Source organism: Vigna umbellata, chromosome 5, assembly GCF_029865625.1.
Source record: "Vigna umbellata cultivar VRB3 chromosome 5, Vumbellata_1.0, whole genome shotgun sequence".
NCBI lineage: Eukaryota > Viridiplantae > Streptophyta > Magnoliopsida > Fabales > Fabaceae > Vigna > Vigna umbellata.
Genome location: NC_142169.1, coordinates 53,998,206 through 54,009,746, shown reverse-complemented (window position 1 = coordinate 54,009,746; position 11,541 = coordinate 53,998,206). Strand labels below are relative to the sequence as shown.

At 29.4% G+C, this 11,541-nt stretch overlaps 1 protein-coding gene across 1 annotated transcript; it reads right to left on the bottom strand.

Moving 5' to 3' along the window:
- Nucleotides 1-372: 372 nt before the first annotated feature.
- FLA1 (FASCICLIN-like arabinogalactan 1) lies at nt 373-1,936 on the bottom strand. Its single transcript, XM_047316459.2, has one exon. It carries the CDS (start codon nt 1,863-1,865, stop codon nt 609-611), a length of 1,257 nt encoding a protein of 418 aa, XP_047172415.2. The 5' UTR covers nt 1,866-1,936; the 3' UTR covers nt 373-608.
- Nucleotides 1,937-11,541: the final 9,605 nt, after the last annotated feature.

Here is an 11,541-nt window from a genome sequence, read left to right as displayed (position 1 = left end):
TACAACGTTTGGTGTCGGTTTCACTCTTTGCTTCACTCAATCACATTATTTCATCTAATCTTATTAAAAAACCCAAAAAGCACTCAACGGTAGCAAATTAGTTTAAAAAAAATAAATTTAAGGTCAAATTAAACAACACGATTCAATTACTTTACATTAAAAAACTGAATCAATAGCCGAAACGTTCATTAAGAAAACACTAACTTACACCGACATCCCAAATGTTATTTGAACAAACAGAAGTTAACAGTTCAAACATTGACTTATCATGAGAAAAAGCCTCCGTTATCGTCCTAAATCTATAAGGATGAACATTGAACATCTACATTATCGTGAATAACGCCACCATATATCATGCTCCTTGGACAAAAGTAAACGAATGTTGACGTTGTAACATTCATAACAATCTATCAATTTTCCATTCTCTCATCACCAAAATTACAACAATATGAAATACAATAATAATCAAATAAAAATATTAAAACACACAAAAAAAAAAGGATAGAAAAAAAGGGGTACCACTTCGAATCCCCTTATTTCCTACCTTCAAAAACAAAAGAGAAAAAGAAAATCCTAAAAACCCCTTTTTTTTTTAAAACAAGGTCACATCACAGCACTAACGATAACCCCAAAACCAAACCCAAGGCAACAACAACATTACCATAACTCCCGCCGCTAACGGCGCCGTTACTGTCGTCAGCGGTGTCATCGGCGGCGTCCCCGGGTGAGTCCGCCGGCGCGTCGGAATTCGCATCCGCAGCAGGTGCATCGGCAGCCTTCTTCTTCTTCTTCCCCTTCTTCGCTGGCGCAGGAGCGTCGGCAGCAGAAGGCTCCGGCGCAGGCGCCGGAGCAAGCGCCTCACCCTTGAATAACTCCTTAGGGAGAAGCACCTTACTGATGGCGAAAACCGCGAGAGGCTGTTCATCGATTATGGTGTTGGTGATCTTCGCCGTGGTGAGCCTCGTCTTGAGAGTGACATCTTCGCCGTCGTTTTGTACTGTGAAATCGAATTTGTTAGCTCCGTCGGTGGCCAAGGTGTTCTGAAGTCCATTGTTCGATTTCAGCGTAGCAAGGGATTGGTACACCGGCACGCCATGGAATTCGAGAAGCGCGAGTTTGCCAGAAGCGGTTAGGTTTTTGAATTTGGGGAGGAACGCTTTGAAGGCGTCGTCGAGGGGGCAGAAAACAGTTAATCCACCGTCGAGGTTGTCGTTGAAGGTGGAAAGTGCGTCGCTAAAGTTAGAAAGAGTGTCGGCAAAGACTTTGCAACCGTGTTTGGACATAATGCTGGTGAGGTTTTGCTGCGCCGGCGCAGGTGCAGGGGCTTCCGCTGCAGCCGAGGGTAGAATTTTGCTGATCTGGATAACGGAGATGTTGTAAGGGATTTCTTCCACGGATTTCACGAAGGTGGAGGTCAGGGTTCCGTCGTTGTTTTCGGCGCCGAATGCGACCTTACCGCCGTGGAGGTCGGTGATGTTGACGAAGCCGGCTGAGCCCGGGGCGGTGCCGGTGGCCTGGTACATTGTGGCAGCTAGCGCTGTGCCGTTAGTGATCTGGTGGAGCTTCTTGGCGCCGAAGTAGTCGAGGAGGACGTGGAGGGAGAGGATGTTTTTGACGGTGTAGATGGAGGGGTGTTTGGAGAGGAGGTCGTCCATGGCGGAGTTGTCGACGGCGCAGACGGTGATGGTGGTTCTTCCGTTGATTTCGGGGGCGAGGTGCGTGAGGGTGAGGTAGTGGTTGAAGGTGGAGAACTCCGGGTGCTGGGCGAGAATGCGCGTGATGTTGTGCGCTTGGGAAAGGGTGGCGAGGAGGAGGAACGCCGCCGCGAGAACCGGCAGCATGGCCGGACGGGGGTGATGGTGCATTGTGAAGAGTGTGAGAATCTGAGATCTGGCGGCGTCAGAGAACAGAGTGAAGAGTGAAGTGTGAAGAAGAGAGTTACAGAGGTACTAATAAGAAGAGCGGAGAAAATAGGGCATCGAGTATCAGATTATTACTGTTTGTGCCATTCTTTGACACAGTAATAACAAACTCTGTCTATTTTTACCAATGTTTTTTTTTTCAGAAAATATAAATATAACTATTCTCTACAGCAAGTATTTTCTCCAGTCAAAACACTGTGAGATCTGATCCCTGTATTGTCTAATATACAGTGGAAATGAAGAAGGGGGAACATAATCAACGGTTCTGATTTTTTTCATTAAGAGAAAGCTGGAGTAAAGATAGGGAAGGATCTATTTTTTATTCGAAGAGAAATAAAAAAATATATATTACACAATTTGTTTGGGATTATTGTTATACGAGTAAAAAATTGTGTTTCTGAAAGTTTTTTAAATTTTATTGTTTTAATTTTAAATTAATATGTAGAAAAGGTGTGTTTGTATGTGTGCGTGGGGAGGTTCTAGAAGATTCTGTTGGATTGGAGTAAAGCAAACTGTGGCAGCATGTCACGCGACTTCAGCAGTTCTTTATTCACTGGAGAAAGAATAAATTAACTATTTCTTACTTTTTGTGTTTTATTTTAATTATTATTCTTCATAATTAATCATTTTAACAGTGTTGTTACAAAGACAACATTTTAGCTATGTCATTTATATTTCTATTTATCTTAATTAATATTTTAATATATAAACATATTGTAATTAAAGTTAAAAATAAATTATTTACTTCCACAAAGTTTATTAATATTGTGTATCTAATTACCGTAAAAGCATGTACAAGGTTAAAATAGGAACATATTGCACAAGAATTAACCATTTTTTCGATATATAGTGATAATATAAAATTAACATTTTTTATATCAAATATATATATATCTATATATATATACATATGTATACATATGTGTATATATGTGTGCACATATGTGCACACATGTGTGCACATATGTGCACACATGTGTGCACATATGTGTACACATATGTACAAATATGTGTAAATAATGTTTCAAATAAAATTATACACATCTTCTAAGTTCCTCTCCTACCAATTAATTTAAATTAATCATCCTTAATAATGTATCAAACTAATAATATTTTTAGTATATTATATATCATAAATTAGAATTACATCATTGTTCACTAATATGTAAAGATTATACTTAATAACATAAAAAAAGACTAATATTTCTAGTGATATATATATATATATATATATATATATATATATATATAGAGAGAGAGAGAGAGAGATATCTTACTTTTAAAAAATATATATATACTATATACATACATATCAATCTTATAATGATTTTAGGATATCATATATCTTAAATTAGAATTGAATTATTGTTCATTAAGAAACAAGAGTATGAAATTCTATCAAAATATTATAATTTATTATAATTATGTCGCCCTATAAAATAACACATGATCCAAAATAATCTCTTAAAATTTTGTCTTTGTTTTCTTAAATAACAAATGTAAATATTTTTTAGTTTGTCACATCATACCTAAATTAATTCATTAATTTAGGTGATCAGATTTATCATAGTTGTAAAAATACATCTCATATTATATATATATATATATATATATATATATATATATATATATATATATATATATATATATATATATATATATATATATATCCTCAAAGATAACATTATTATTAAGACAATTATTTGTTTTGAAATTCAACTTTAAAAAATATAATTAAATTATTTTGTTTTAACTTAATATATAATATTCTCAATATATATATATATATATATATATATATATATATATATATATTATAATTTTAGTGTAAGAACCTAGAAATTAGAGCATTAAAATAGATAGATGTTTTAGAATGAGATCGATTATTTTATTTTAAAATAACTCGATAAAATAAATAAAATTTCATATGGTGGTCTCATTACTTAAAAACATTTCATCTCTCTAGAACTTGTTCTCTAAATTATCTCTACCTTCTCTCTACACTTTTTTACTCTCTAATTATTTCTTTGACGATCAGGAAGTTCCTACATGATCACCGCTAAATTGTCTTCATTATCCACTAATCAATTTCAGTAATAGAGTAAGTAAGTTTTTACCCTTTTTTCTCATTCTTTGGTCTTACATGTAAATCTATCTTTGCATGTAAAAAAAGGTAAGGAAAGCTAGACATATGCTTAGAATTCTATTTGTATTTTCAAAAGTAAACTTTTTTGTGTATGATAACATGAATTAAGTAAAATTGTATGTTTGCACTAATATGTTTGGTCTATAGGTGATGATCAAGTATTATATGACTAGTTTGAATGTTAGACATTGTGTAATTATAATGTTTTTGATGTTATAATTGTGTATGGTGAAGTGGTTTGATGGTTTAAAACTAAATTTAAGTGGTTTGAAGTGAAGGTTGGTCAAATTCTTGAGTTTTAAGTCTAAAAAGGGGGGGGGGGGGGGTTGGATGAGTGAGTTTGAGAAAGAGAGGTTGAGATAAGAAAGTAAATGTCTAGGTGTTGTCATGATATAATTTAAGTCTTGTTAGAGGTGTTATTTGATTAAAATCCGTTAGGAAACAAAATGGTAATTCTTCGGTGAGTTTGTAGTGTTTTTAGTGTAAAAGTGAGATTTTGAGTAGTGGAATTGTGAGGTAAGGGTTGTAAACTGGTTTGGGGCATTGGGGGTTTGGTATTAGTTGTATTGTGACTTGTTTAAGCATTGAAATGATAAAAATCTGGTGTGTAACAGTTGGTGTCATCTTGGGGTGAGTTCTTAGGTGTTTTTGGTCTAAATTGAAGTTTTACAAGTGAGATTCTATATTAGAAGTTTTGGCTGATGATTTACAAACTTGTTTAAATTCTATCAGGACTTGTAAGAGTGGCTAATCCAGTAAAATCTGGTGTATAATGCATTAGAGAGTTAGTGAGGTTGTGTTGCATGATTTTGAGTACAATTAAAGGGATTTTGAGTAGTGAATTTCTAAAGGAGTGAGTATGTGTTGAATTTGATGGTTTATGGTAGGTTATTGAGTCCATTAGAACTTGTTCCAGTTGTTAGTTGTAGAAAATAGGTGTTCAAAGTAGTAGATTTGAGTTTCGGTAGCTTATAGGAGTGAATTTGGGTTTTCATAAGTCAATTTGGGTTTGAAGTGGTCAATTCAAGTTAGAGGTCTGATTTTATATGTTTCTCAGGGTCTAAGAGTAGTTAGGAATCATTTAAACTTGTATGTAGGGTCATCAAAGTCAAAATAGGTTAATTTTAGAACCTAGTGCAGCGTTAGGTGCCTTCTAAGGGGCCTCTGGACGTTTTTGCGAGAAGTATTCGCTTGGACACCCCCTAAGCGCCCTTGTTCCAGGGATTTGGCGCCCAGGCGCCCTTTTTGGAGCGTTGGGCACAACTTAGCAGAATTTGGTTTTTTTAGGTCGTTTTTGGGGTTTTGGATCCTTTTAAAGTTGTTGGTGAGGGTTTCAGAGATGTTTTCCTTACCTAAATATGAGTACTTAGATGCCATGAAGAAATTGTGTTATTGTGTGATTTTTATTGACTTGTATGGGTGTTTCTATTTCTTTAATGTATGATTGATAGTCTCATGTATTGGTATACTATGTGAATGTGAAGTGATCTCAATGGTTTCAAGGTATGGAAGAGAGTTCCAATGAGAAACTTCTCAATGATGGTTTCAAGTATTGTAAGTATGAATATGAGAAGTTCAGTCTTGAAGTTCATCTTGATATTTTAATGGTCACCCATTCTCAATTAGAGAAGGGTGAGGCATGTCGTAAGAATAACAAAAGGTCCTAGTCTAGGGACTTTGCCTTGGCCTAAGGCGAGTGATAACGGACTAATCTTGTGTGATAGCTTGGAGTGGGCCAGCTGTTTCACCACAACAAGTGCACAAACTGTCATAACTCGATATTCATACTAATCTGGATGGTCAAGTCAAAGGGTTGTCATGCATAAAGTATTTGTTTGATTTGTTGTTCTATAAGTTATTGTGTGAATGTTAACTTGTATTAATACATCATTAATTGTTATAATCTAACTTACCCTTGCTTTTTGTGTTGTATGTCTTTAGTGAGGGAGTTGCAGCGGTATAGATAGCTTCTGTAATTCTTCAGGTGTAGATATTTCTTCTTTAAGAAATTTCAAGTTTCGTTGATAAATTATCATTTTTATATATCTTATTTTAGTGGTTTTACACTACTAAGTTGGGATGTTACATTTAGCATATCATATATTTTAAAATATAATCGAATAATTCTTATCAAAATGCAAAAATATGAACTATATTTTAACAAATTATTTATTTTATAATATATGACATTTTTTAAAATATTTATTTTAAATATGTCCCATACTAAAAGTAATATATGTTTCATAGAAAGTTTCTTTAAAAATTTGTCCTTGTCTTCTTATTTCTTAGATAATTCATACAAATGTATAAATATTTTTCGTCACGTCATATATAAATGATCATGTTTATCTTTGTACACACTTCTTAAAGAATTAATCTCATTAATATTACAAAATATATATATAGATATATATATATATATATATATATATATATATATATATAGATATATATATATATATATATATTATATGTGTGTTTTTATTTTTTTTTCATGTTTAAGAGTCTCATATTATTTTAGAATTAAGAAAGATAATTTAATTTAATTATATACTTTTCTTCATTAATCTTTTGAGATATTTTTAAAAAATAAACTTATGATGGAATTTCCAACTCTAAAATAAATAATACTTTGAATACGATGATTTCTTGATGATTTTATTTAATAAATTTGATATCACTTATACATATTATATTATAGTAATTATAAAAATATAAATTAATTTTATATTTATTCAAACAATAATGAGTGATTTATATTTGTAATTCACTAGCTAAGAAAATTACTTATATTATATCACATAAAAATATAACTTTCAAATAAAATACAACTAAACTTACACATCATATTGATATCATAATTAAAACATTATAATCACTCAACTTAAATGGAAATGGAAATATCCATTAGTAGTAATACTTTGATGTAAAACATGCATTATTCCAACATTTTATTACAAAGGTATAGCTATAAACTCGACATTTTATTATAAAGTATTTTATTATAAAAATATTAAATTATTGTAAGATTTGAACAGTTTTAAGATATTATTTATTTTAGATATTGAAACTCTATCTCATTTTTTTCTTTAAAATTTATATAAAATAGTGAAAGAAGAAAAAAAATATCTAAATTAATTTACTTATTCGATTTTTAAACTATGCGAAACTAATATAAATAATGTAATATTATGTGAATAAATTTTAACTTATGAATAATAAAAAATTATAAATTTGTGATATTTTTAATCAATTATTGTCATTAAAATTGAGAAACTAAAATATATATTTAGAATATTTGATAGATTTAATTGGCATTTAAAACTTAAAATGAAAATAATTAAGTGAAAATGAATATAAATTTGAATGAAAAGGACAACAAATCACTCACTGTAAAGCTGAAAGTTCTTACTTTTTTTGGGAGTATTTCGTAAAGTGAATATGATTGGCTACTAGTACTTAGCTTATGGCATAATCATGACCATAGGCCACGTTGATATTTGACCAACAAAAACCCGACCATGCATAGATGAATATCAGTCGTTGAAAAAGGAATGGCAGAGACTGTAGATAAAGCGAATGAGGAGGGCAATATTGGAAAATCAAAGTGAGGGTGAAAGTGGTACTAAACATAGCTGGCCGAACGGTGCAGGAGATGCCACGTGTAGGGTGGATTGAGTGGAGCATGTGATGTTGCAAAAACATGCAACACCGACAATCTCCTTTTCTTATTGTGTGTTGGTAGATTCATTCATGGATGTGTTCTTTCTTCTTAATAATTCCAAAGTGTTGTTTTTGTTCAGAGGAAAGAAGGCCCATGGCTTCTGTGTCAAGAAAAAGAAATTCAACGTGTGATGGGATAGCATAAATAAAATTAGCTCTATTAAAAAATATACATGGTTTAATTATGTTATTCAAGCTTATGTTTCCATACCTCTATTTGTTGTTTAAATTAAATTCATGGTTCATTTCAGGATTTTTATGATAACAATGGATAAATGTCTCTTTTGATTTGGCGTTTAGTCATTGTTCATGTTGAAGCAGAATGTTTCATTTATGTTCGAAGCTTTAAAATTATATGATTTTAATTAATTTAGTTCATAGGAGTAAATGTTATAAATTGTCTAAAATTATAATTTAGACTGAATAAATGGTTTAAATGGTTTCAAATATATATACTTTGTAATGTACGATGGTCAGTAATTGATTGGGTGGTCAATTTTTCGTACTCATGATTGATTTTCGAAAATCAAACAATTTTTAGTGGAAAAGTAATGACCATATATAAGTAACTGAGTTATTTATAAATTAAACATGTTTATAAATAAAGTATGTTTATCAACTATATAATTGTAATTTGATTGATGTTAATTAATTTTTTTTGAAACTTATAAATACATAAAGAAAGAGGTAGATAATCATTTTTGTTATACTGTTAATAATTGACTTTAATTATCAAACAATTCTCTATTGACTTAAATATTTGAGTATTTTTTTTAAGTAATTCGTAACTTTAAATTGTTATAATAGTTTAAAGATTTTTTAGAGTTTGATGTTAAAGTCACGTAATCTCGATTCCACTTAAAAAAATTGCTAATTAATTATTTTTTAATAAAAACAGATTCCCTTCATTGTACAACAAACTTATTAATAAAATAAAAAAGTAAAGTTGATTATAAAGTAAGTTTAACATTTTCTCAAGACACATTTTAAAGTATAATTTTTACTTTATATGTATATTTTATTTGATTAAAATTGTGATTGGTATAAATATCTTTAGTAGAAGAAGAAAAAGTGAACCTTTTATTATATACATCGGTTAGATTGTGTAATAGACAATAGGATTCATTTTAATATGGTCACTGAATGCAGCATATAAAGGTCATAATTTAAGTGTATATTCCCGATTTTGCATTTAAGGCTAGGATTTAAGATTTAAGATTTATAAAATAAAATGTGAAGACTAGTCAAATGTTTCAGTTTTTCAAAAACAAGACTTTATTATGTCAAGTGAATATCATCTCGATAAAAAAAATAAATAATTTATCTTCTCCAATATAAATAAGAGTTAAGTTTTATTAAATATTATTTAAATACTTAATATTTTGTTCTTATTCGTAATATTAAGTAGTTTAAGTTACATTATATAGTTTATTGAAATTTTAGTTATAAATATTTTATTTTACACTGTATAAATATTTTATTGAAATTTTGTTTGGGTATATTTTTTAATTTATTGCTAAAAAAAACCAAACTTAAAAAACACAAAAACTTTTATATTAATTAAATCATGTAAAAAATTCACATAGAAGGTGTTTTATTTTATGTGAGTTATATTTATGTTAGTTCATGTATGACGTAATTTAGTCATTGATGTAAGTAAAACCCTATTTTATATACTAATGATACACAAAATAAAAAACCATAAAAGTAAGAATAATTTCTCATTTAGATATTCACTAAAATTACATTTAGTTCACAAATATCCACTTTAAAGATTACAAGTTTGAAACAAATTTATATACTTTCAAGTCTTTAAATTATCTCATAATTATTCCATAAATCCAACAACTTGTATAATACAATATACATATTTTAAGTCATACTCAATTCCAAAATCTGAAAATTAAAAAAAAAAAGGTTTTACTTATATGTACTATTTCAACTTCGTTTATAGTAAATGTAAAATAAATTCAACACTTTATATATTACTAGTATTAGGTAGAGCTTTTACTTTTGAGCTTATTAAGTAAAGTCAGAAATAAAAAAGTTTCTTTTATTAATACAATTTTGATTATAATATTATTACCCTAATCTTTTTTCTATAAAGTTTTCTTTCTATGTTTACCTTAAATTTAGGAGGCTAAGTATTAAGAAAACTAGATAAAATATATATATATAATATTTATTGTTGTACTTAAGCATGATAATTTTGGTTACTCAATACATTTGGAATGTTTTAGACTCTTGTGTCCTGCAATAACTTTTGAGGCAGAAATTTGCTGCTATGTTTTTGTCTTGTTTTTTTAACTGTGTAAAGGATCGGAATATTTCAAATACTTTTTAATTTTAAATATTTTTTTTATTATTAATAAAAAAAATAATACGATCCAATTGTGTGTGGATGCTACACAAATGTAACTAAAATATTGCATGCTGTGGAGTCATTGCGTATTGCATTTCAGATCTAGTTGGTAATTAGTCCTTTTCTCTTTTCATCACATAAAAGAATCTCTTTTCATTCACCTAAACTAATATTATTACTATTAGGATGTATTTGGAATATATATTTTGTTTCATATAATTGTTTTATTATTTTACTCAAATTTTATTTAATACATATTATTTATATATTTTTTTTTACAAAAATCATATTTGTTATAAAATATTAAATATGATTTTAATCTTAAACTTTTATACAAAATTAAACTTTCTTAATTTTTTAAGATATAGTTTGTTTCTCAAACTTAACAATTAAATAAATATAATTTTTTAATTCTATTACATTAAATTATATTAACATGTCAAATAACATTTAAAACCGTTATTCATCATACATGATTAAGTTTAAATGTTAAATTAGAATGGTTGTTCAATATATAAAAAAACATTAAAATTATTGTAACATCTTATTTTACTGATATAAAACTATTAAAATAAGTGTTACAAATATGATAATGTACAAGAAATTTGAGATTTTTAAAGTTAAAAACTTACACATGGAGAATTAAAACCTAAGAATGATGTTTTGCTTGCTCTCTGCTTTGGAACAACTAGAAGAAGTCCTCCTAAGCTCACACTATTTAAGGTGATTATTACAAAAGAGAAAACAAATATACACAAACAAACAAAAATGAAAGGGTAAGTTAATATCAAAAGACGAATACTTAACATTCACAAAGTAACATAACACCTAAACAGGTAAGACATCTAGACTCAAAAATTGAATACATGTGTTATTGTCGAGCTATGACACTTGTACACATGTAATGGTGGAATAGCTGGCTCATCCCAAGCTACCACACAAGATTAGTCTGTTAAAAAACTCTTTGCTTAGGTAAGACCCCATATTAGGACCTCCTGATACTCTCACCACATGACCCCCGCTCTACTTGAGAATGGATGACCATTAGAGTGTTATGATAACAATCAAAATTGAGCTCCTACAATAATACATACACTACAGAGCTCCATCATTGAATCTTTCCACGAGAGTCATGAATTACGTCCATCTACCATGCACATGGTCAAGACATACTCATCATCATCATCATCATATATCATACATCATATCTATCAACCATAAGCATACACATAAACATGTTCACAAACCTTAAATATTTATCTATTCAAATAAATTAAGTATATCAAATTTATAAATTAACTCACCAAATAAGGAATCCAAAGCAAAGGCAACCTTCTAAATCATTCAAAGAGAAAAATCATGCAAAGGCAACCTTCTAAATGAAATAA

Excerpts from the sequence above, each read along its gene's own strand:
- FLA1 (XM_047316459.2), bottom strand. The coding sequence starts at position 1,865 with ATGCACCATCACCCCCGTCCGGCCATGCTGCCGGTTCTCGCGGCGGCG.